General features: G+C 45.1%; 1 protein-coding gene across 1 annotated transcript in view; it reads right to left on the reverse strand.

The window, feature by feature from the left end:
- Positions 1–26,947, reverse strand: part of LOC134016980 (titin-like) — a 154,155-nt gene that overhangs the window by 25,830 nt on the left and 101,378 nt on the right. The window contains exons 159-180 of the mRNA XM_062456226.1: positions 26,574–26,900; positions 26,170–26,454; positions 25,669–25,968; positions 25,210–25,512; positions 24,826–25,101; positions 24,364–24,663; positions 23,951–24,253; positions 23,550–23,849; positions 23,094–23,381; positions 22,661–22,963; positions 22,218–22,520; positions 21,790–22,095; positions 21,354–21,641; positions 20,968–21,258; positions 20,565–20,852; positions 19,805–20,392; positions 19,580–19,684; positions 19,273–19,470; positions 18,884–19,180; positions 17,784–18,371; positions 17,321–17,623; positions 82–17,193 (exon numbers count right to left, since the gene is read on the reverse strand). Coding sequence (XP_062312210.1) covers positions 82–17,193; positions 17,321–17,623; positions 17,784–18,371; positions 18,884–19,180; positions 19,273–19,470; positions 19,580–19,684; positions 19,805–20,392; positions 20,565–20,852; positions 20,968–21,258; positions 21,354–21,641; positions 21,790–22,095; positions 22,218–22,520; positions 22,661–22,963; positions 23,094–23,381; positions 23,550–23,849; positions 23,951–24,253; positions 24,364–24,663; positions 24,826–25,101; positions 25,210–25,512; positions 25,669–25,968; positions 26,170–26,454; positions 26,574–26,900 — 23,652 coding nt within the window. The remainder of the gene's footprint in view (positions 1–81; positions 17,194–17,320; positions 17,624–17,783; positions 18,372–18,883; positions 19,181–19,272; positions 19,471–19,579; positions 19,685–19,804; positions 20,393–20,564; positions 20,853–20,967; positions 21,259–21,353; positions 21,642–21,789; positions 22,096–22,217; positions 22,521–22,660; positions 22,964–23,093; positions 23,382–23,549; positions 23,850–23,950; positions 24,254–24,363; positions 24,664–24,825; positions 25,102–25,209; positions 25,513–25,668; positions 25,969–26,169; positions 26,455–26,573; positions 26,901–26,947) is intronic.

Genomic DNA, 26,947 nt, shown 5'->3' on the forward strand with positions numbered 1-26,947 from the left:
CAATGAATTTTGCATCTGAATAATCCAATAGACATTTTAGTCAATTAATCATTAAATCCATTTTGGATAACTTTACTATACCTGTAATCTTGGTTCCCTCTTTAGTCTCAGCGGGTACACCAATTCCATATTCATTTTCACCAATGATTCTGAAGTAGTAGACGCCTCCCTCTACAAGGTCTGACAGCTTGTAAGTCAGTCGGTGGCATGTATCTGTGATTCTGGTCCATCCCTTTTTGCTTGCCTCACGCAGGTCAACAAGGTAGTTCTTGACAGCTCCGCCACCCTCATTCTCGGGGGTGTCCCAGGTGACTGTTGCAGATGTCTTGGTGACCTCCTTGATCTCAACATGAGATGGTGGGCCAGGGGAGTCCAGAACCCTAACATTCAGTGTCAGTGTGGCTGTTCCAGCGGTGTTCTGCAATGTCACTGTGTATTTTCCAGAGTCATCACGAGTTGCTTTTTCCACTGTAATAGATGTGAATGTATCTGTAGTATCGATGATTGCCCTCACTCTTAGGTCCACATCTGCCTTGTTCCACATGACATTAGGAACCGGCTTCCCCTTGAATGGTATCTTCATGGTGAATGAACTGCCATCCTTGACCATAAGTGTCTTCCGCATATCATTGCTGATGTCAAATACTGGCTCGTCCTCTCTTTCTTTTGCTACCTGAGGATCAGTGGGAGGGCTGGGTTCACTGACCCCAATCTTGTTTATGGATTTAACAACAAACACATACTCTGCTCCAGGTGTAAGCTTCACAACTGTGAATTCAGTGTTCTTTGTGTTCTGAACACCAACATTCCAGTCCTCTTCCATGGTATTCCTGTATTCAACACGGTAACCTTTCACAGCAGCACCACCATCAAACAGGGGCTTGTTCCATGTCAGAGTGACAGTGGACTTGGTTGAGTCGATCACCTTGGGTTTAGCTGGTGGGGATGGCAGGAACAGTGGGTCCTCTGCTTTGGTCAGTGGGCACGGTATGCTTGGGGCACTTAGTCCTGCTGCGTTTTCAGCATAGACTCTGTACTCATATTCACTCCCCTGACGCAGGTTGGATGCTTTGACCCTAAGGTCATAAACAGGCTTTTTGTTCACACGCACCCAACGAAGTCCAGTCTTCTCTCGTTTTTCAATCACATAGCCATAGATGCTGCTTCCTCCATCAGAGACAGGCCTTTCCCAGCAGATGGTCATCGCTTCGCCTGTCACACTGGTCACCTGGACATCTGTTGGTGCAACAGGGATGGTGAAGGGATCCCTAGCTGTAACGGGATCACTCTCCAGGGGCTCACCATCACCATACTTATTTATTCCCCTCACTCTGAAAATGTACTCATTTCCTCTCAACAGTTTAGTGACCTTGCATGTGGTGGCCTTCATGTCACCATATACTAAAGTCCAGGCCAGGCGACTGGTTTCACGTTTCTCAACAATGTAGTGCATGATTTCAGCCCCACCGTTTTCTTGGGGTGGTCCCCAGGTAATGGTACATTTTTCAGCTGTGAGGCCGGACACTGCCAAAGGTCCAGATGAAGGCCCAGGACGGTCCAAAACTTTGCAATTCACAGCCATGGACCTGGTTCCAGCCACATTCTGTAGAGTCAAAACGTACTGGCCAGAGTCTCTTCTGATGCTATCTCTGACAAGTAATGTGGTGTGGGTGTTTGTGGATATAATTTCCACTCTTGCTTTGGCATCAATCTCTTTTCCATCCTTTGTCCATGACACAACAGGATGTGGACGGCCAGTGAGATCTGCCTCAATACTCAAAATTTCTCCAGCTTTGACGACCACCAATTGTCTATATTTGTCCTCAAGGATGACAGTGGGGGGATCCACATCATCTTTGACAGTGACTGCCCCTGTGCCCTCTGATGGTACACTAAGGAGCTCAGCTGCATTCTTGGCAATGACATGGAAGTCATATTGTACATCCTCCGTCAAGCCAGTAACATCAAAGTATGTCTCTTGGAGATTAGCAAAATTGCACTTCAGCCAACGACCATCAGGAAGCTCTTTGCGCTCAACAATGTAACCTGTAATTTTGGCTCCACCGTCAAACTCTGGCCTTTCCCATGAAAGTGATACTGATGTTCTGGTAATATTAGTTACTGTGAGGTTGCATGGAGGATTACATGGGTCTCTTGCCGCTACAGGCTCCGATGGCTTTGTGCTGGGTCCAATTCCGGCAATGTTCTCAGCATATACACGGTACTGATACAACAGGCCTTCCTCAATGCCTGTCGCTTTGAACTGATTTTCCGCAATGAGACCTCTGTTGATCTTGGTCCACAGAATACTGCTTTGGTCTTTACACTCAAGGTGATAACCAATTATGGGACTTCCACCATCACTGGCTGGTTTATTCCACTCAACCAGCATGCCAGACTTTGTGGCATGGGAAACATGAATGTTTACTGGAGGGCCAGGTGGCTCAAATGGATACTGGGCCACTATAGGTGCAGAATCAATGGCATGGCTCTTACCAAAGCGATTCTCTGCTGCAATACGGAACTGATATTCAGTGCCCTGTGTCAAGCGGCAAACCTTAATTGATGTTCTGGCAACTGTAGCTGAGACAATCTGCCATGTTGTGGAAGTTGTGTCTCTCTTCTCCACAACATAGTTATTAATTTGACATCCACCATCGTAGGTTGGAGGCTCCCATGAAAGTAAAATAAAGTCAGCACTAACTTCGTCTACCTTTATTCCACTTGGTGGGCCAGGTTTGTCCAAGATTATAACAGCTATTCTGGCAGATTTTGTGCCAATTGAGTTGGTTAAAGTGATCTCATATTTTCCAAAATCTTCCCGGGTTGCATCTTTGATAGTAATCTTGGATGACGTTTTAGATGTCAAAACATTCACCCTGGTGGTCTGCTTCAAAGAATGACCATCTTTTTTCCATGAAACTTCAGGATCAGGTCTGCCTCTAAATGGAACATCAATCTTCAGGTCATCTCCTGCCTTAACACTGTATGTGTTGAATAACAGGTTAATCACTGGTTCGATTGTAATGTCCTTCACCACAACAGGTGTTGCTAGGGGTTTGGGATCACTCCTTCCCTTGTCATTTACAGCAATGACCCTAAATGAGTATTCGTCTCCTGAGGTGAGGCCTTCGACAGTTGCCTCCAGTGCTTTCATCTCAGTGCACACAGTCCATTTATCTTCACCTTTAAGTTGCATCTCTACGATGTAGCATTGGATCTTGCTGCCACCATCATGGTCAGGTTTATCCCATGAAAGACTCACAGTGTGGCGAGTTACATCTACTAGAGTAATTTTGCCAGGAGGTAAAGGGGCCTGAGAAACCTTAATAGGCTCTGCTGTTTCAACAGGCAGTCCTACACCCAGCTCATTGACGGCCAGAACACGGAAGAAGTAGACACCACCCTCTACAAGGTCATCAATCTTATATGAATTTCTTACGCAGTTGTTAGAAACACTTGTAAATGCCAATCTAGCAGTTTCCCTCTTTTCCACAATGTAATGTGTGATCTTGGCTCCACCATCAATGAGTGGGGGTTCCCAGGAGATGGCAACAGAGTCTCTCTTCACATCCTTGACCACAAAGTTGGTAGGTGCACTAGGTGAATCCAACACTCTGACATTAATGAATGCTGACTTTGAACCTTTGATGTTTTCCAGGGTCAACACATACTTGCCCGTGTGGGATCTGTTGACATTATCAATGACGAGCATTGTGTAAGAGCTGGTCACCTCTATTTGGGCTCGCTCACTGATAGATCCTTCAGCCTTTGACCATTTGACTTCAGGCTCAGGTTTTCCTTTGATTGGGACAAACAGACGGAGGGTTGCACTGGCACGAACTGAAACCATTTTCCTTAGGTCAGAATCCAACTCAATCTCAGGGGGATCAAGTCTTTCAGCTGCAATCACAGTTCCTGGCAAGTCCACATGCTCTCCAACTCCCTCAATGTTAACAGCACAGACGCGGAAATTATATTCAGCATTTTCCTTTAGTTTTTTCACTGTGAAATGTGTGGCTTGAACACCAGTGTGTGGTGTGCTCACAAGCCATTCATCTTCTACCGATGCCTCTTTCACCTCCACTACGTATCCGGTGATGGCTGCTCCACCATCATAGATGGGCCTCGACCACGAGAGTGACACACTGGTACTAGAGGTGTCTGTCACTTTGGGGTTGTTAGGAGGACCAGGTGGATATGTGGCATCACAGGCAGTGATGTACTCTGTTGTTTTACTGGGTACCCCCACACCACCTGCATTCTCAGCAGATACTCTAAACTCATAAGAGTGGCCTTCTGTGAGTCCGGTGACTCTGAACCGAAGGTCATTTAGTCTCTTCTTGTTGCATTTAGTCCATCTAACTCCCTGTTTGTCACGTTTCTCCAAGACATAGCCATCAATCTCTGAACCACCATTATTCTCTGGGCGTTCCCAAACGAGCACAATTGAGTCACGTGTTATAAAGCTTGGCTCTGGTGTGGAGGGAGCACTGGGTGCCTTGAAAGGATTGCGTGCAATTACAGGGTCAGATTCCAGAGGCTCTCCAATGCCATACTTATTCACTGCAGTGACTCTGAAAATGTATTCATTGCCAGGCAGGAGTTTGGTTACTTTGTAGCTGACAGCTTGGATTTGGGGTTCAACTACTGTCCATGAAAGTCGGCTGGTTTCTCTCTTCTCAATGATGTAATGAGAAACACTTGCACCACCATCATGTAAGGGGTGACTCCAATGTAGATAGCATTTCTCTGCAGTGACACCAGTTACCTTCAGAGGGCCATCGGGAGGACCAGGCCTATCCAGTACTTTAACAGTAACTGGTATCAACTTTTTTCCACCAACATTGGTGAGGCTCAAGACAAAGTGTCCACCATCTACCCTGATGCAGTCCTTAACTGTCAGCACTGTACGTGTGAGGCTTGTTTTGACTTCCATTCTTGGGGTAGCATTGTCTATCTCTTTTCCATCCTTCAGCCACATTATATCAGGTAGAGGTTTTCCAGAGTAATCAGCATCAATAATGAACGTCTCACTCGCATGAACAACAGTTACATCCTTGAATTTAGGATCCATTGTTGCATCCGGGGCTTCAATTTCATCTTTAGCAGTAATCTCTCCAGTGCTCTCAGAAGGCGCGCTGAAAATACCAGCTGCATTCCTAGCAATGACTCTGAACTCATACACCTTGTCTTCAGTCATGCCAGAGTAAGTGAACTGTGTTTCAATTATGTTTGTGAAGCTAGCCTTCATCCAACGGTTGTCAGGATGCTTTTTCCTCTCAACAATATAGCCTGTTATGGCGCTTCCACCGTCATACTGGGGCCTTGTCCACTGCAGGGTGACATGGTTCCTGGTGATGACAATAGCCTCAGGGGTGCCAGGTGGGTCACAGGGATCTCTAGCCACACAGCATTGTGAAACCTTGCTCGATGGACTCAAGCCAGCAATATTTTCAGCATATACTCTAAATTCATATTCAATGCCCTCTTCAAGTTCAGATGTTTTAAATCGAGCATCAGGGATAAGAAGTGTGTTCAACTTTGTCCAGAGGAGACTGTTTTTCTCTTTGCGTTCAAGGTGGTAGCCCAAGACAGGACTACCTCCGTTGTTGGCTGGTGGTTTCCACTCCACAACCATGTAGTCTTTTGTAACTGATGAGACAAATGGAGTACCAGGTGCAGCCGGCTCACTGAAAGGATACTGAGCAACGACAGTTGCAGAATCCAATGATGGACTCTTTCCATATCTGTTCTCTGCAGACACTCTGAACTGATATTCAACACCAGTCTTCAGTCTACAAACTTTGATGGTTGTTCTTGCCACAGTGGCAGACACTATCTGCCATGTTGTGGTTGTGGTGTCACGCTTCTCAACAACGTAATTGTTGATCTGACAACCTCCGGTGTACTCAGGTGTTTCCCAGGACAATGTTACAAAGTTAGAGCTAACTTCATCAATATTCACAGGCCCTTTGGGTGGACCTGGTTTATCAAGAATCACAATAGAAATGTCCGCTGTGGCTGTACCAGCACTGCTGGTTGCTGTGATGGAGTACTTGCCGGAATCTTCTTTGTTAGACTCTTTGATACGAAGAGATGTTGCTGATGCTGTGCTTAAGACATTAAGTCTGGTTGTCTCTTTAATTGCTTGTCCATCCTTAGCCCATGCTATCTTTGGTGCAGGGCGACCTATTACGGGTATTTCTATCTTCAGATCTTCCCCACATTGCACACTGTATGTGTTGGCAGCCATTTTGAACTGGGGCTCAATAGTAACATCTTTGGCTGTGACAGGGGCCGCTAGTGGCCTGGGATCACTCTTTCCCTTGTCGTTGAAGGCAGACACTCTGAAGAGGTATTCCTGCCCTGAACTGAGGCCTGTGACGGTTCCTTCACAAGTCTTTGTGGTTGTCGCTACCATCCATTCTTCTGATCCTGTGGGCTGCATCTCAATGTAGTATCCTATGATTCGGCTGCCACCATCATGGTCTGGTTTCTCCCATGAGAAGGAAGCAGTGGTCTTGGTTACATCAGTTAGAGTGATCTTTCCCACAGGCAGAGGTGCCTCTGACGTCTTCACTGCATCCAGTGTTTCAGCTGGCAGACCAACTCCAAACTCATTCTCAGCCATGACCCTAAAGTAGTAGATAGCTCCCTCAGTGAGACCTCCCACACGGAAACTGGTCTTTGTGCACTTGTTATTGACATTGGAGTAGGCTTTCCTGGTTGATTCACGCTTATCCACAATATAGTTCTTAATCCTTGCTCCACCATCAATCAGTGGGGCCTCCCAAGTAAGAATGACAGACTCCCTCTTGATTTCTTTTACTGTAAAGTTCAGTGGCGCTCCTGGTGTGTCAAGCACTCTAACAGAGACAAAAGCGGCTTTTGAACCAGCACTGTTTTCCAGGGCCAGAATGTATTTTCCTGCATCGTTTCTGTCACAGATATCAATTGACAATTGTGTGTAATCTGCACCCCTCTCAATTTGAGTTTTACTAGGTAGGTCACCCTCATCCTTAGACCAATTAATTTCTGGGACAGGGCGTCCTCTGAATGGAATATTTATTCTCATCGATCCTCCTGCACGTACAACGACTCCTTTCCTCAACTCTGAATCCAGCTCAATCTCTGGGGGAACAATTGTATCAGCTGGTTTTACTGTTCCTTGAACCTCTGCAGGCTCACCCACACCTAACTTATTCATGGCACATACTCGTATCTTATACTCCTGATGTTCAATAAGTTTGGTAATTTCAAATTTAGTTGCATTCAATCCAGTTGGTGGGGTGCATATAGTCCATTCCTCCTCATCAGCTTTGCATATCTCCACAGCATAACCCTGAATATCACAGCCACCATCATAGATGGGCCTGCCCCAGGCAAGTGATATGGAGTTCTTTGTAGTGTCAACCGCATGGGCGTTAGTGGGGGGGCCGGGTTCAAATGTTGGATCACAGGCTTTAATATAAGGAGTGGCTGGACTTGGTTGGCCAACTCCTGCAGCATTTTCTGCTGAGAGTCTGAATTCATACTCATGATCCTCTGTCAGACCAGTTACTCTGAAACGGAGATCTGTAACTCTGCGTTTGTTGCATTTAGTCCATCTGACTCCTGCTCTGTCTCTCTTCTCTACAATGTAGCCAGCAATTTCGCTTCCTCCATCCGCCTCTGGACGGGTCCAGCATACAGTCATGGAATCTCGAGCAACATTCGTGATCTCCAGCTCTTGAGGAGCACCAGGAGGAACAAATTGATTTCTCATTATGACTGGGGCTGACTCCAGAGGTTCACCATCACCAAATTTGTTGACTGCCATGACACGGAAGATGTATTCATTTCCTTTAAGAAGCTTGGTGACTTTAAACATTGTTGCTCCACAATCACCAGAAACCAAAGTCCAAGCCAAACGACTGGTCTCTCTCTTTTGAATGATATAATGGGAAATACTAGCACCACCATCGTGTCTGGGTGGAAGCCAAGAAAGAGAACATTTCTCACATGTGACATTGCCAATGGTGAGGGGTCCTTCAGAGGGTCCTGGTCTGTCCAGCACTTTCACGTTGAATGATACTGATTTTTTACCAGCGACATTTGTCAGAAGCAATGTGTATTGGCCACCATCTACTCTAATAGCATCCTTAACAACAACCACTGCCTTGAAATCAGTGTTCTTGATCTCCAATCTTGCGGAGTTTTCAATTTCAGCATCACTTTTGAACCACTGAGCAGTGGGTATCGGCTTTCCTTCGACACTTGCCTCAAGTGTAAATGTTTCCCCAGCATTGACAACAATCACTTGGTTGTACATGGAATCAACTTCACATTTTGGTGTCTCAACCTCATCCTTTGCTGTGATGGAACCAGTGCTCTCAGAGGGCTTACTGATAGCTCCAGCTCCATTCCTAGCAATGACTCTGAAATCATACATACAGTCTTCAGTCAAGCCAAGAACTGTAAATTCTGTTTCAAGGATATTTGTGAAACTAGCCTTCATCCACTTTCCTTCTGGGAGATCGCGTTTCTCAACAACGTATCCAGTGATCAGACTTCCACCATCATACTGTGGCCTAGTCCATCTCAGTTTGACGGAGTGCCTGGATACAATGATAGCTTCTGGTGTGCCCGGAGGATCACAGGGGTCACGTGCCACACACCCCTCAGAGAGTTTGCTACATTTGCCAATGCCAACAATATTCTCTGCAGCCACTCTGTACTCATACTCAATTCCCTCCTCCAAAGGTGTAGATTTGTATCTTGGATCTTGGATCAGAGATTTATTGATCTTTGTCCAGAGGATGCTGTTCTTTTCTTTTCTCTCAAGGTGGTAGCCGAGAATAACACTGCCTCCGTCAGACAGGGGTTTGTGCCATTCCACAACCATGTAATCCTTAGTGTAGGAGGATATAAAGGGTGTGCCTGGTGGACCTGGCTCTTTGAAGGGATACTGGGCAAGGACCGGCTCTGAGTCAATGGCATAGCTCTTGCCATATCTGTTTTCAGCACAGATCCTGAATTGGTATTCAGCACCAGTTTTCAAATTGGAAACTTTCAATGTAGTTCTGGCTACAGTGGCAGAAACTACAACCCAGTTTGTAGTGGTTGTATCTCTCTTCTCAACAACATAATTTGAAATCGGACAGCCACCTGTGTATGTTGGAGGTTCCCAGACAAGTGTGATGCTTTCCGCACTGACTTCTTCCATCTTGATTGGGCCTGTAGGCGGCCCAGGTTTATCAAGGGTGATAACTTCAATGGTTGCATCTTTCTGTCCAAGAGCATTAGCCACATTAATGCCATACATACCACCATCGTCTCGTGTTGCCTCTTTAATTGAGAGAGTTGTGTGGTGTGCACTGTCAATGACATTAACTCTTGTGGTTTGTTTCAAGGCAACACCATCTTTTGTCCATGTAATAACGGGTTTAGGGTGACCAGCAATAGGCACTTCAATCTTCAGGTCATACCCAACCTGTACACTATAGTTGCTTATTTTAGGTCTAATAGCAGGTTCAATAGCAAGGTCCTTAGCCACCACTGGATTGGCCAAAAGTCTTGGGTCACTCTTGCCCTTGGAATTGACAGCACTGACCCTAAATGTGTACTCCTCCCCTTCAGCCAGATTAGTGACAACAGTTTCAAGTGATTTTACCTGAGCACAGACAGTCCATGTCTCACTGCCCTTGGCCTGCATTTCAACCTCGTAAGAGCTGATTCTGCTGCCTCCATCGTGATTGGGTTTCTCCCAGCATAGGGCGACACTGTTGCGTGTGACATCAACAACACTGACTTTACCAGGGGGTTGAGGCACTTCTGAGATTTTCAATGGCTCAGGGGTCTCTGCAGGCAACCCAACGCCCCATTCGTTCTCTGCCAAGACTCTGAAGAAATAGATACCACCCTCTGGAAGTGGTTCAATCCTCCATGACATCCTGTTACAAATGGTGACAGGGGAATACACTTTCCTTGTGCTCTCTCGTTTTTCTAAAATGTAGTGCTTGATCTTTGAGCCACCATCCAGTGTTGGGGGTTCCCATGTTAGAGTTATAGAGCTTTTAGTGATCTCCTTCACAGTGAAATTGGCAGGTGCACTAGGTGAATCCAAAACTCTGACACTAAGGAAGACAGACTTTACTCCACTGCCATTCTCTGCAGTAAGAGTGTACTTGCCGCTATCGAACCTATCAACATTTTCAATCATGAGTGAGGCATAGCTGCCTGTATTGTCAATCTGGGCTGTTTCCTTTATGTCCCCATCAGTCTTGCCCCACTTGAGTTCAGGAGCTGGGCGTCCCTTTACTGGAACAAAAAGTCTGAGAGTGCTTGCAGCTCTGATGTTGATCATCTTTCGGAGATCAGCGTCAAGATCTAGATCTGGTGCCTCCAGTTTTTGCTCCAGAAGGATTTTTCCTGTGAAATCTGCCTGCTCCCCAACACCAACTTTGTTGATGGCACATACTCTGAACTGGTACACATGCTTCTCCAGAAGTTTGGTTACTTTAAATGTGGTCTCCTTGATGCCTGATGGGGGAGTACACATTACCCAGTCACCAGCTGCTACATCGCAGGCCTCAACAATGTATCCTTGAATCTCACAATCACCATCATAAATAGGCTTGGCCCAGGACAGATCAACAGATGTCCTGTATGTGTCTGTTATCTTGGGATTATTCGGAGGCCCTGGTTTAAAGGTGGGATCCAGAGCCTTATAGTATATTGTTGGTGCACTTGGTGTTCCAACTCCAGCAGCATTTTCAGCAGAAACTTTGTATTCATAACTGTGATTTTCAAGGAGACCAGTTACTCTGAAGCGCAACTCACACACTGTGCGCTTGTTGCATCTTGTCCATCTAACACCGTCTTTGTCTCGTTTTTCAACAACGAATCCACTGATGGGATTGCCACCATCCTCTGTGGGCCTTTCCCAGGTTATTACCATTGAATCTTTAGTTATGGTAGAGATGTCAACCTCAGTTGGAGGGCCCGGTGCTACAAATTGATTTCTGGAAATCACTGCCTCAGACTCGAGAGGTTCACCAATTCCATATTTGTTCACAGGAATGACTCTAAAGATGTATTCATTACCAGGAACAAGTTTGGTGATCTTCAAATTTAGGGTTTGTACTTTGGGTTCAACTACAGTCCAGACCAATCTGCTTGTCTCTCTCCTCTCAACAATGTAATGAGAAACATCACTGCCTCCATCTTGTTGGGGTGGTTTCCAGGAAATGCAGCACTTTTCACTTGTGACACCGTAGATAGAGATAGGGCCCTCAGGGGGACCAGGTCTGTCTAGAACTTTGACATTGATGTTGACAGATTTCTCTCCACCAACATTTCTCAGTAAAAGTACATACTGACCTCCATCAACACGGATTGCTTCTTTAACACTCAAATTAGCTGTAAATTCAGTGTTCTTTATCTCAAGACGAGCTGCATTTGTTATTTCCTCGCCACCCTTCATCCAGTGGACTGAAGGAACTGGTTTTCCATGAATACTTGCATTGAGCTGGAAGGCTTCTCCTGCATTGACAACAACTGTCTGTGAACATTTAGCATCAATGTCTATTTTGGGAGGATCCACCTCATCCTTTGCAGTGATGGCTCCTGTGCTCTCAGAGGGTTTGCTAGAGACCCCAGCAGCATTTCTGGCAATGACACGGAACTCATATTCTTGCTCCTCAACTAAACCAGTTACAACAAACTTAGTTTCCATAACATTGGCGAAACTGGCCTTCATCCAGCGACCCTCAGGAAGCTCTTTCTTTTCAACAATATATCCAGTCACTTTGCTTCCACCATCAGATTCAGGTTTTGTCCATTTGAGAGTGATTTGATTTCTTGTGACAATGACAGCCTCAGGCCTTCCTGGACTGTCACATGGATCTCTTGCCACTTGAATCTCTGACAGCTTGCTGGGTTTTCCGATTCCAACAATATTCTCAGCATAAACTCTAAACTCATATTCAATACCCTCTTCAAGACCAACAGCTTTGAACCGTGTCTCTGGGATCAGTTGCTTATTTTGTTTCATCCAAAGGATACTGTTCCTTTCTTTGCTCTCAAGGTGATATCCCAAGATCTTGCTTCCACCATCACTACCAGGCTTAGTCCATTCAATGACCATGCTCTCTTTAGTAGAAGCCACTACAATTGGGGTGCCGGGGGTGCTTGGAAGGTCAAATGGATACTGAGCAAAGATATTCTCTGAGACGAGCAGAGAGCTCTTTCCATATCTGTTCTCAGCAGCAATCCTGAACTGATATTCACATCCAGTCTTAAGGCGGGCAGCCTTGATGGTGGTTCTTGCAACTGTTGCTGACACAATCTGCCAGTTTGTGGTGGATGTGTCTCTCTTTTCCACAATATAGTTATTAATTGTGCATCCACCATCATACTCTGGTGGCTGCCAGGTTAGAATGACACTGTCAGCTGTGACCTCATCTAACTTAATGGGGCCTGTTGGTGGCCCAGGCTTATCAAGAACAACTACTCCAATGTCTGTTGTTGCCTCGCCAGCTGTGTTTGAGAGTTTGATGGTATAATTGCCCACATCTTCTCTGCTGGCCTCCTTGATAACTAAATAGAGGTGATTATCAGTGGTTGCTGCATTTACTCTAGTTGTTTCTTTGAGTGCAACACCTTCTTTGAGCCATGCCACAGTTGCTTTGGGACGAGCCGAATAAGGCACATCAATCTTAAGGTCATCACCAGCCAACACACTATAAGTGGAGAACAACAGCTTGAATGTGGGAACAATAATAAGGTCTTTGGCTACTACAGGCATGCTGAGCTGACGAGGATCACTAACTCCCTTCTCATTAGTTGCAGAGACACGGAACAAGTATTCTTCACCCTGTGTCAGTCCAGCAACAGTGGCCTCAGTGACTTTAACAACCATGCACTGTGTCCATTTCTCACTTCCTTTGCCCTGCATCTCAACAATGTATCCTGAAATTCTGCTTCCTCCATCATGGTCTGGTTTTTCCCAAGACAGAGTAACACTGTGGCTTGTGACATCGCCGAGAGAAACTTTGCCCGGTGGAAGTGGCTTCTCTGACACTTTGATTGACTCAATTGTCTCTGCTGGGAGGCCTACACCATATTCATTCTCAGCCAGAATTCTGAAGAAGTAGTTCTTTCCCTCTTCCAGATCACCAATTTTCCAGCTGGATTTGTGGCAGCTAGCGCAAACTGTAGAGTATGCTTTCCTGGCAGACTCACGTTTCTCCACAATGTAATTACGGATTCTGGAGCCTCCATCAATAAGTGGTGCATCCCACAAAAGAGACACTGAGTCTCTGGTAATCTCTTTGATGATGAGGTTCTGTGGTGCTCCGGGTGTATCCAGAACTCGGACATTCACGTATGCTGTTTTGCTGCCTGAGCTGTTTTCAACTGTCAACAAATACTTTCCACCATCAAATCTGTCCACATTCTCAATGAGAACAGAGGTAAATGATGAGGTGGTATCAATGGTTGCCTTTGTCAGAGGCTCTCCATTTTCTCTGGACCACTTCACATCAGGTGCTGGTCGTCCCTTGAGAGGCACAAACAACCTCAATGTGCTGCAGGCCCTGATGCAGACCACTTTGCGGAGTTCTGCACCAAGATCAATCTCAGGTGCAACTAGCCTGTCTTCTGCTTTGGGTGATCCAGGCACTGTCGCTGGCTCTCCAATACCCTCACAATTAACAGCTGCAATGTTTATTTTGTATTCTTGATTCTCTTTCAAGTTAGTGATTGTAAATGAGGTCGCTGTAAGGCCCTTCTTAGGAGTGACAATGGTCCATTCATCCTCTTCTGGGAGGCAGGTCTCCACAACATATCCAGTAATGTCAGAGCCACCATCATATACGGGCTTGTTCCATGCAAGTGTAATGGAGGATTTTGTTGTATCCAAGATCCTTGGATTTCCAGGGGGTCCAGGCTGGAAGATTGTGTCGATAGCTTTGTAGAATGGACTTGAGGCACTTGGCGCACCAAGTCCTGCAGACGTTTCTGCAATAATTCTAAATTCATACTCATGTCCTGGTGTGAGGCCAGACACTTTGAATCTCAGGTCAGTCACAGTTCTCTTGTTGCATTTTACCCAGCGCAGACCTGTTTTGTCTCTTCTCTCAATTACATAATTGGAGATATTGCTTCCACCATTGTTCTCTGGGTGTCCCCAACAGACAACCATAGAGTCCTTGGTGATTGTTGTCACTTCAGGAGTTTGTGGCGCATCAGCTGGAACATATGGATTCGTGGAGACAACTGGTTCAGACTCAAGAGGCTCTCCAACTCCATATTTATTGACAGCCATCACTCTGAAGATGTACTCATTACCCTTAAGCAGCTTTAAGACCTTGAATCTGTTAACTTGTAAGTCTGATGCAACGTTGGTCCATGCCAGCCTGCTAGTCTCACGTTTTTCAATAATGTAGTGCTCAATCTTACCACCACCATCATGAGAAGGAGGCAGCCATGAAAGAATGCACTTTTCTGAAGTGACATCTGTAACAGCAAGAGGGCCATCGGGGGGTCCAGGTCTGTCGAGAACTTTAACGTTGAACACAAACTTTGCAAATCCACCGGGATTACTGGCAGTTAATGTGAAAGCACCTCCATCTCTTCTCAGAGAATCCTTGTTGACTAGGGTTGTAGCGAAGTCGGATGATTTGATCTCTAACTTTCCAGTGTCTTCAAGTTCCTTGCCCTCTTTGGTCCATACCAACAATGGCAGTGGTCTTCCTGTGACACTGGCATCAAGTTTAAAGACATCTCCTGCTTTGACTACTACTCCACTGCTGAAGGAAGAATCAACTTCAATCTTTGGCTCTTCAATATCATCTCTGCATATGACAGGCTCTGAAGGTATAGATGGGTTACTGACTGCTCCTGCTGAATTTCGTGCAAAAATGCGGAATTCATAGGAAGAATCCTCTGTGAGACCACTGACAGTGAATATTGTCTCAAGGATATTGCTGAAATTGGCCTTGAGCCAACGTCCATCGGGTAGTTCTCTTCTCTCCACTATGTACCCAGTGATTGAGAATCCACCATCCCCTTCAGGCTTTGTCCATTGAACAGTCACCTCATGTCTTGTTACATTTAATGCCACTGGTTGGCCTGGTGGGTCAACAGGATCCAAAGCAAATGTTGTTTCAGATGATTTGCTGGCTTTGCTCATGCCAGCTATGTTTTCAGCGATAACACGGTATTCATATGCAATTCCATCCACTAGGCCAGTTGATTTGAAAATGTTTCCTACTACAATAGCTTTGTTGACCTTCTGCCACAGGATACTATTCTTCTCTTTTCGTTCAATGTGATATCCCAAAATTGGGCTGCCTCCATCAGAAGATGGCTCATTCCAGCTGAGGGTCATGGCATCCTTGTTGAATGCAGTGATTTGAGGAATACCTGGTTGTCCTGGTACATCGAATGGATATGCTGCCACCACTGCCTCTGAGGTTATACAGGGGCCGATGCCATACCTGTTCTGGGCCTTGACACGGAACTGATACTGAACTCCAGTTGTGAGGCGAGCTGCCTTGAATGTTGTACGGATGACTGTAGCTGCCAACTCCATCCAAGATGTGCCAGTTGTCTCCCTCATCTCAACTATGTAATTGTTAATAGGTACGCCTCCATCGTTTTCAGGGCCCTCCCAGGACATCAGAATGTAGTCACAAGAAACTTCCTCAATTTTGACCGGCCCAGTGGGGGGGCCTGGAATATCATGCACTTGGATAGTAATGGTCTCTGTCACTGTTCCAATGATATTCTTCCCAGTCATAGAGTACTGACCTCCATCCTTCCTCTTGATTTCACCAATGTTGATGATAGTTGAGGTTGATGTTGTTTCAGTGTTTATTCTCTGTGTCTGTTTGAGGTCATGGTCCTGATCCGCCTTCTTCCATGTAACCGCAGGCCTTGGGCGACCCAGAACAGGAATCTCCACTTTAACATTATCACCAGCCTTGGCAATGACTATCTGTTGGTAGACTCCACGCAGGTCAAATGAAGGTGCAGCAGTTTGTTCTTTGATAATAGCAGGTCTACTCTCACGTGGGTCACTTCTGCCGGAGCTATTCACTGCCATGATGCGGAATACGTATTCGGCATTTTCAGTCAGCTCTGTTACTACATAGTCAAGAGCCTTGATAGTTGTCACATGCACCCACTGATCTGTGTCCTTTTTCTGTGCTTCAATAACGTATCCTGTTATCCTGCTGCCACCATCATGGTTTGGCTTTGTCCATGCAAGGCTGGCCGAGTCCTGGGCTACATCTGTGACATAAAGATTTTCAGGGGCAGTCGGGGCTTGGGAAGCTCTGATTGGCTCTGGGGTTTCTGCAGGCTCACCAACTCCAAGTTCATTCTCAGCAGAGACGCGGAAGTAATATTCAGCACCTTCTACCAGGTCTGGAATTTTGTAGGAGCATTTCTGCCAAGTTGTGGTGAGTGCTGTGTAAGCCTTCTTTGTGGCATCTCTCTTCTCAATGATGTAGTTAAGGATCTTAGATCCACCATCAATAATGGGGATTTCCCACTGAAGTGTGATGCTACTTTTAGTAATCTCTCTTGGTTTCAGGTTTACTGGAGGTCCTGGAGAATCCAGTACTCGTACATTAACAAATCCAGTCTTCTTTCCAGCAACATTCTCCAACGTCAAGTTATATTTTCCAGCATCATATCTGGTACAATCAGGAATGACCACAAGAGTGTATGACTCTGTTGTATCAATATGAGCACGGCCCTTGAGAGGAATGTCGTCCTTTGACCAGGTGACCTCAGGAGTTGGACGGCCTTTAATTGGTACAAATATACGAATGGACCCACGGCATCTGACAACAAGGGTTCTTCTCAGCTCAGCATCAAGCTCAAAGTCTGGAATTGTCTCACGGTCTATCAGTTCAACGACTTCCTCTACCTCAGCTGGCTCCCCAACTCCTTCTGAGTTCACTGCTCTGACTCTGAAGTGGTATTTGCCACCCTTCTGAAGGTTAGGTATCACAAATTCTGTGATTCTCAACAGAGAGGTTGTATCTGTTTCCCAGTCATCATGTCCAGCTTTCTTGTGCTCAACAATGTATCCATCCACAGCCAGGCCTCCATCATAGTGAGGTTTACCCCAGTTAAAGGTGGCTGTTGTCCTAGTTGTATCAGAAATTCTTGGATTGGAGGGAGGTCCAGGTGGATCTAAAATCACAGAGCACAGTATTTAGAAATCCATGAAATTTGATGTAATAATCACTTGCCAACATGTTGCATAATAAACAAATACGTATATAAAATGTTATAATAGAATAGACAGCTTTTTACTTACAGACAATGTCCTTGGTCATTACAGGCTGACATGGCTCACTGGGCACTCCGAAGCCAGCTTTGTTCTCTGCTGTCACTCTGAACTCATACTCAACTCCCTCACTTAGGCCTTGGATCTTGTAGCGGAGATCAGAGACGGTCTTCTTACAAGCTCTCACCCATCTCATACCCTTTCTCTCTTTCCTTTCTACACTGTAACCTCTAATGTCACTTCCGCCATCCACTACTGGTCTCTTCCATGAAATGGTAACAGCATTCCTGCTCACATTGTCGACTTCTGGTGTTGAGGGTGGGCCTGGTGGGCCTAGAGGAACAGACAAGCACATCTCAGTAAGAAACATTGATTTAAATAGTGTCATATTTGTGTGAATAGTGTTAAATGATGATGGCAAGTAACATGTCAGGCTTTAACTTGAAGTCAAGAGTTATAACACAAACCCTATAGACAACATATTCCAACTTACCAAAGCTATCAACCATTTTGACTGGGCCGGACAGAGAACTATCACCAGTGCCATACTGATTCACAGCTGACACACGGAAGATGTACTCATTGCCCTTAATCAGCTTGCTTGCAACATATCTGCAGTCCATTATGTTTTCAGCCAGTTTTGTCCAAAGTAGACGACTTGTCTCTCTCTTCTCAAGACTGTAAGACTTGATGGTGCAACCGCCATCCTCATCTGGTGGCAACCAGGTCAATGTACACTTCTCAGAAGAAACGCTGCTGGCTTCAATGGGGCCTGGAGGTCCAGGAATATCCAAAACCTTGACCTTAATATGTTCTTCCTTAATACCGAAGGGGTTGCTGGCTGTGATGGTGTACTCTCCAGTGTTCTTCCTGCTGGCATACTTAATAGCCAGTGTGGAAGATGTAGGAGTACTGGTGATCTGGACTGTATCTGAATTCTTAAACTCTCTTCCAGCCTTGGACCACACAGTGGTGGGTGGAGGTTTTCCGAGGATGCTGGCAGCACATACCACAATGGTGCCACCGGCTCTGACAGACACGCCTTCCTTCATCTCAGGGTCAATGGTGATAGTTGGTGGCTCTGTGAGTTGTAAATACAGAAAATAAATGAGTTCCCATGTCCTTAAGATTGTGCTGCCTTCGGGTCATATGACCCAAAGGTTCATAATGAACCATCGTTGTGTTTACCCAATTTTACCCAATACAAAAACAAATAAAAATTATTTTCTTTTAACCTTTGCAATGTGGGGGGTCTGAGACAGCCCAACGGTTAAAAGAAAATGCTTCACTTTGTTTTTGTATACGGTAAATTTGTCGCAATACGACGGTGGGTCACAATGACTGATGGGTCAGAATGACCCGAAGATAACACAAGGGTTAATTTAATAAATCCATGCAGAATGTATGCTGTTGAAATGTCATTACAAGTTATTTTTGTAGCGATAGTTTTATTTGACAAGTGTTATAAGAAGGGATCTAATCAAGCTCTGTTAATCACCAAGCCCTTGCGTTTTATATATAGGCCAAACTACAAGCAAGTGGTTCATGGGCAATAATTCTATGCATGCCAGGTAAAATACTTTTTCAATTTACCATATTCGTCCTTGCACACCAAGGTGTCAGTCTGCTCAGAGGGAGCGCTGATAGCACCAGCTGCATTCTTTGCTCTTATTCTGAATTCCAAGCTTGAGCCCTCTATGAGATCTGTTGCAGTGAAAGCACAGCCCTGAATGTTGACATGGTTGGCCTTCATCCAGGCCTTCTCTCCCGCCTCCAGTTTCTCCACAATGTAACCAGTCAGCTTATGTCCTCCATCATACTTGGGGGGAGTCCACATTAGTGTTACACTGCTTCTTGTCACGTTTATCACATCAGGTTTGCCAGGAGGATCTACAAGTGGAAATCAGATTGATGATAGATAATATATCAAGACACTTGTGACAATATCTTTTTGTTGATGTGATCAGTAAATTGGGACTTACCAATGGGATCCAGAGCAACCATGGGTTCAGTGGTCCTGCTTGCCTTTCCTAGCCCAGCCATATTCATGGCCATCACTCTAAATTCATACTCTAGTCCCTCAATCAAGCCAGTCACTCTGAAATCCTTCGCCCTCAGTGGGGTCTTCGAGGCTCTCTTCCACATCAAACTGTTCCTTTCCTTGAATTCAACATGATATCCTGCAGACAACACAGAGCAGTTTAGGTGTGTCTTACAGTACTATGGTAAATACTGCTAGGACTACTGCTACACAACAACAATAACATGGTTTCTACTGTATGTGTTTACCAGTAATAGGGGAGCCTCCAGTGTCTTTAGGATCCTCCCAGGTCAGAATGGCTGACTCGTGACGAATGCTTGCAATCTCAGGAGGAGCTGGAGCTTCAGGCACATCTAGTATAGAGGGAAGTTATTCAAATGAGTGATCAGTATCAGTGTATTTTATCATCATTAATTAATTTTTATCATAGTTTATCAGGGGTCATTTGTTTCTAAATATATCTAAAAGCTTACTAAATGGATGCTGAGCGATCACTGGGTCAGATCTGAGACACTCTCCAATTCCATATTTGTTCTCTGCAAATACTCTGAAGATGTACTCAATGCCATCATGAAGTCTGGTGACTCTCATGGCGTTTTTCTGGATAGCTGAGGCAACAGTAGCCCACTTGCTGTCTGTGGTCCTCCTCTTTTCCACGATGTAGTTGGATACCTCCGAACCGCCATCATCCTTTGGTGGACCCCACTCCAGATTGATGCCATCAGCAGTGATCTCATCAAATTTGACTGGTCCTGTTGGTATTCCTGGTTTTCCCACCACCTTGAGTTTAATCTTACAATCTTTGACTCCTCCACTGTTCCTCACATTGATGGTGTACTGTTCAGCATCTCCTCTCTGGCAATCACGGATGAGCAGGGTGGTTATGCCACCAGATGTCTCCACAGACATCCTGCCACTATCACCTAAGGTGAGGTCACCCTTCTTCCACAGGACGGAGGGAGTGGGCTTTCCAATGACAGGGATGTGGATACGGATGGTGCTCCCCTCCTTTGCCACATAACACAGGTCAGGCAAGGCGCTCAAGTCACAGTCCGGCAGAACTAAAAATAAGGTAGTGCAGGTTAATCAATGCTATCCTCAATGCTATCAAAGCAAATATTTATGTCCAATGTTTAAATTGATATAAAGCATATTTCAACATTCTTATTTCGTACTAGACAGGACAAAATTCAATTATGAAAAAATGCAAAATCCTTGTCTTATAGCACTTACCTATCTGGTCTTTAGCCAGCACCACAATATCGGTGGGTGGGCCCTCTCCAGATTCATTGACTGCCTTGACTCTATAGGTGTACTCCTTCCCTTCCTCCAAATCAGTCACACTATGTGTGGGGGTCTTGGACTTTATGAGCTGCTTCCACTTGTCCTCTCCCTCATTCACCTCCAATACGTAGGCAGTGACATGACTTCCTCCGTCACTGACAGGTCTCTTCCAACCCAGGGTGCAGGAGTTTTTAGTGATGAGGTGTGGCTTGAAGTCCATCACTGGCCCAGGTTGTTCTGTAGCACGGATATCATATACACTTATTATTGCTCAATGATGTCCACTTAAAGGTATGTCATCAAGCAGGTCTTTGAAAACACACAAATTTATACTGCAAAAAAAAACTCTTACCTGAGGCTCTGACCATGCCTGCAGTCTCACAACCATCTCCAATGCCATAAGCATTCTCAGCCAGAACTCTGAAACAGTAGGCTTGACCTGCCTCAAGATTGGTGATCCTGAAGGAGGACTTGGGGCTTTCTGCAGCAACACAAGTCCATGCCTTTCTCTCTGCTAAACGTTTCTCAACAACATAGCTCTTTACTGGGCTTCCTCCGTCAATCTGAGGGGCATCCCAGGTGATGCAGGCATGACTCCTGGAGGTCTCCTTTACAATCAGATTAAGGGGTGGTCCAGGTGAATCTGTAAAAAAGACATAAAGTGAGATTCTGGATTATAGTAGCTTGATCTAGTGGTGGGTTTATCTCATAATTTCTGAAGCCACCAGAAAATCATACCTAGAACCTTCACAACAATAGTGTAAGACTTTGATCCACTGCTGTTCTCCAGTGCCAGAACATATTTTCCAGCGTCATATCTGTTTATATCTTCAATGTACATCATAGTATCCCATTCAGAGGTCTTGATCATAAGTCCCTGTCTATCCTTCAGGTTGGCATCCACCTTGGACCAGGTGACCTTGGGAGCAGGACGTCCCCTCAGAGGAACGTAAAGTCTCATGGTGACACCAGCACGGAGGACCAGTGCTTTGCGAAGATCTGCATCAAGTTCTGCCTCAGGAGCAACTAAGAAGCACAACACAAAATTGAAATCTCTCAACATTATGGATGACGAGGAGCACTTTTCAGGCCATTTTCTGGCACTTGCAGAAAAAAACAACGTACAATATTAGTGAATCATATTAAAATAATATGTTTCGTATTCATTACATACTTAGGATATCCTTAGGCGTGTGGTTGCCGGGGACGTCGCTGGGCTCACTGTAACCAATCTTGTTCACGGCTGTTACACGGAACTGGTACTCAGTACTATCCATGAGACCCGTAACCAGTAACTTGGTTTCCTTGAGTTTCTGGGGAACGTTGCACTTGTTCCAGTCTTCAGCCTCAACTCTCTTACACTCCACCAGGTAGCCAATGATTTCACAGCCCCCGTCATAGGCGGGCTTTGTCCAGCTCAGGCTGATAGAGCTGTGGGTTGTGTCAACCACCTTGGGGAAGGCAGGGGGTCCAGGAGGGTCTGCATAGTTTCAAGACAAGAGTAACATTAAAATGTTGAATTATCTGAGGTAGATGATTAACTCTATTAACTTTAAATTCCTGAATGAGAGCCAAAGTCATTATTCACTGGATTTTACTTACATACAGGATCCACCGCAAGGGCAGCATTGGATGCATCACTGGGTTTTCCAAGACCGGCTTTGTTTATGGCGATGACTCTGAATTCGTACTCTGAACCCTCTGTCAGACCACCAGCCTTGATAGTCCTGTCAATCGCTGGTTTGCGGTTAACCTTAGCCCAGGTAAGTTCAGTAGACTCACGCTTCTCCAGCATGTAACCCAATATAGTAGCACGACCATCATCAGCAGGAGCCTTCCAACTCACAGTCATGTGGTCCCTAGTGATATTGGTGATGACTGGAGGATCGCAAGGTCCAGGGACATCTATATTTAAACACACATAAAGGAAGATTTTTTTTTTATTACTTAATTAATTGTAACATTATTATATTGTATAATATTTACAATATTATATTATTATAACATTGTTATAACTGTACAAATACGGATCAGTTGGAACCTACCATATGGGTTCTTGGACATGACAGGGTCAGTCATGATTGGGTCTCCAATGCCATACTGGTTCTCAGCACTCACACGGAACTGGTACTCGTGACCTTCTATAAGTTTCTCTACGGTGCAGTCTGTGAGCTGGCCGTGGATGTTGGAGGACACCAGGGCCCAGTTTGCTCTGCTGGTCTCTCGTTTCTCAACGATATAGTTGGTGATCTCTGACCCACCATCTGCCACTGGGGGTTCCCACCTCAGTTTGACACGGTCAGCAAACACCTTGCCGATCTTAATTGAGGCAGGAGGGCCTGGTTTGTCTGAGGAAAATAGATTGATTTGTTGTTACTAATTATAATAAATAACACAAGTCAGAAATATAGAGATTTTTAGTTCATTTAAATATAATCTTTCATCTAAATATGGCATATGTTTACTAGTTTTACCTACCGAGAACTTTTAGCTTAATGCTTGCAAACTTGGATCCGTTAATATTTTCAGCATGGATAGTGTAGTCTCCAGACTCCTTTCGGCTGACACAGAAAAGCTCCAGGAGGTGCACATGTCTCTTCTGGGTCCTTTTCATGCCCTCTACTATGGCCAGGGGGGCACCATCCCTCTGCCAGCTGACCTTGGGTGGGGGCTTACCAAACACCTCAGCATCCAGACAGACATTGGCTCCAGCTTTCACCACAATTAAGTTCTTCATGTTGATGCCACTGTCAATTCTAGGTGGAACTGAACAAACAAAACCAATACCATGATATCACACTGTCCCATCACCACAAACATTGTAGTTGAATATTTGAATGTCGAAGTAAAAGGAGCATGCACAGTCCTAGAGAAAAAATATATAAATATAATTTTTTCAAAGCCCGAGATCATTTGGGAGTTTGTATGCTTTACCATTTTCAGCAAACACAGGGATGAGGTCTGAGAGTTCAGAGGGTGAACTTATGTTGATGGCAGTCTTGGCAAAGATTCTAAACTGGTACTGCATTCCTTCCTCCAGCCCTGTCACCACATAGTCCTCCTTCTGGACATTCTGGCAGTTGGCATTGCAGCGAGTCCATGTTTCCCCTGGGATTTTCATGAACTCAACATAGTAACCAATCAGTTTGCTGCCTCCATCATGTCTGGGACGACTCCAGACCAAAGAGACTGAGTTGTTGGTAACATCCATGGCCTCGGGCTTGCCAGGTGCATCTAAACGAGAACAAAATATGGCTCTCAGTCACCGTCTGATAACTGCAACTTGTAGCATTTTTCATTAGTATTGTACATTTTTTTTACTAGTGTGGACTTACCAACTGCAGTTCTTGCGGTGATAAACTCTGACTGTTTGCAAGGTTTGCCCTGGCCAGCTTGGTTCAGAGCTGACACTCTGAAGGTGTACTCCAGACCCTCGATCAGGCCGAAGCAGGTGTACTCCAAAGAACGGATTACTGACTCGTTAGCCTTCACCCACAGCAGGCTGTTCCTTTCCTTGCGCTCGATGCAGTAGCCAGTCAAGGGGCTGCCACCGTCACTTGATGGCTTCTCCCAGTTCAAGATCACAAAGTCTTTGTTGATCTTTTTGATGGTGAGATTCCTTGGCTCACTTGGAGGGTCTGGAATAGGAAAATGCAGTCAAATTAGCACCATAATCTAAATATAATGTGCATGCTCTTCCAGTTTTATGTCTTTGTGACATAATTTATTATAATTTATTAAGACTCACCAAAGGAATATCTGGCGATCCACTTCTCTGAGTAGATAGGCTCAGAGATGCCAAACCTGTTCTCAGCACGGACTCTGAAGCTGTACTCCTTTCCAGGGGTGAGCTTGGTCACCCTGAAACTGGTCTTAGTGCAGGAAGCAGAAACAGTCAACCAATCTCCTCTGGATACATCACACTTCTCTATAATGTAGTTGGTAATGTTGGTGCCACCATCCTCTGCAGGGGCGTTCCACAGGAGGGTGCAGGCATCGATGTCGCACTCACTAATCTCAATAGGACCTTCAGGTGGCCCAGGAATGTCTGGTAGAGGGAATAGTATAACACAGTTCCTTAATGGGTATCACTTTAACAGTGAAGAAGGATAAGTACAATTCAATAATTCTCTGTTATCTGGAAATGTGCTTATTTGGTCAGAACACCCTTAATTTTGATATGAGTGACAGCTTTTTAAATTAAACATACCCATGACGACCACTCTAAGGATCTGGTTGATCCTGGCTGTGCTGTTTTCAGCAGACAGACTGTAGTAACCACTGTCCTGCCTGGTGATATTCTTGATCATCAGCATACAGGTGGTTGTGGTTTTTTGCACAGACAGGCGGTCAGATGTCAGCACATCCTCATTTCCTTGTTTCCATTTACAGAATGGTGGAGGTTTTCCAGACACTATGGCTTCGATCACCATTTTTGTTCCTGCACGTGCTGTGATGATATCTGGCATGATGATCTTCGGGGGCACTAAAAACAATAAGAAAAAAAAGTTTGTATTCAATCAACAGTTATGACATTTCTTTTTTTTTATTATTGTTATTCAGTGAACTATTTTAATGGAAACAAGTTACTTACACAGCTGTTCCTTGATCTCAAAGATTCCCTCAGCCTCTCTGGCAAGACTGACCCCAACTGAGTTTCTGGCTGCGACCCTGAATTTGTATTTTGTGCTTTCCTTCAGTCCAACCACCACAATTGTCATATCTTTGACCACAGAGTATGGTGTCCATTTATCTTCAGGCTGGCCGTCCTCTTGGTAGTCTACAACGTATCCATTAATCTTGGCTCCTCCATCTCTTAGAGGCTTCAGCCAGCCCAGAGTGGCACTGTTCTTGGTAATGTCCAACACATCCATCTTCTTGGGTGGGTCAGGCTCACCTGTAACAATCATAGGTGTGTGAAGCAAGAGAAAAACGAGGAAAACTAAATGAAACTACAGGCTATTACTATTTGTTTAGTATTGTTTGTTTGAGGGACAGAAGGTGACAACATCTCCTGCATTTGTGGGAATGCAAGATATGATATAACACTTACTGATAGGATCAACTGCCAGATAAGACTTGGGAGAGTCTTGTGGAACGCCAATGCCATACTTATTCACAGCCATAACTCGGAAGTAGTATTCAATGCCTGGTGTGAGACTGGTGATTTTGAAACTTGTTTTCCTCAGGTCATTGATGATATTCGTCCATGTCTTCCTGTCAACTTCACGTTTCTCAACCATGTAATTCAGAATGGGGCTGCCACCATCATTATCAGGGGGTAACCAGGCCAGTTGACAAGACGTCTTGGTGACATCAGTACCCTCCAGGCCTCCAACAGGACCAGGGGTATCTGTGTATTAGATTAGGTTTTGTCAATAAAGAATCCAACTAACAGCAAAAGAAAAGGAACACCTCCTCCATAGCTGAACAAATTCAATGTGCAATATTCCCTGTATATGTTTTGACACTGTAAGGACTAAAACAAGTTTTCATTCACATCATTCATTGAAAAGCCTATTGCTTTTAGGAAACCAATTGATCAGTAACTTACCAAGTACTTTCACACGGACAAATACGGCCTTCTCCCCAGCAGAGTTAGACAGAGTCAGAGAGTATCTGCCAGAGTCATCCCGTGTGCTCTCAGGGATGACAAGGAAGGACATGGTATCAATCTGGTCCACATGACCTCTTCTCACGACGTTGTCGACCCCAATCTTTTTCCAGGTCACCTTGGGGGAAGGTCTGCCTCTGATTGTGGCAAACAGTCTGATTGGACAGCCTGCCCTAACAGAGAAGCCCTTCCTCAGACTGGCATCTAGGTCGATTTCTGGGGCCTCTGCAGGTAAGAAACAGGAGGCGCAGGAATCAGATTAGTTTAAAATGATATACAATAATTCAAACATAACAATGGAGATTCTGCAAGATCAAATACAATCAACTGAAACCATGTCTTACCCAGAACCTCTTTGGGAGAAGCAGCTTCCTTTAGCGTAGCAGGACGGCCCATACCGACCTGGTTCTGAGCAGAAACTCTGAACTCGTATTCCTTCTTTTCATCCAGACTCTGAATGGAAAACTCGGTAAGCACCAGCTGCCCACCAGTATTGCACTTCTTCCATCCTTCATCTGGCTTTTCAGGGTCAATTTCACTCTTGATTCTCATCTCAACCATGTAGCCAATGATGGGAGCTCCACCGTCGTACATAGGCTTGACCCAGCCCAAGGTAATGGACGTCCTGGTGCTGTCTGCAACCTTCAGACTGCCAGGAGGACCAGGGGGTTCTGGATTGAAAAAAGGGGGAAAAAAATGTTGTTGTACAATTTGTATA

Source organism: Osmerus eperlanus, chromosome 3 (genome assembly GCF_963692335.1).
Source record: "Osmerus eperlanus chromosome 3, fOsmEpe2.1, whole genome shotgun sequence".
NCBI classification, from domain to species: domain Eukaryota; kingdom Metazoa; phylum Chordata; class Actinopteri; order Osmeriformes; family Osmeridae; genus Osmerus; species Osmerus eperlanus.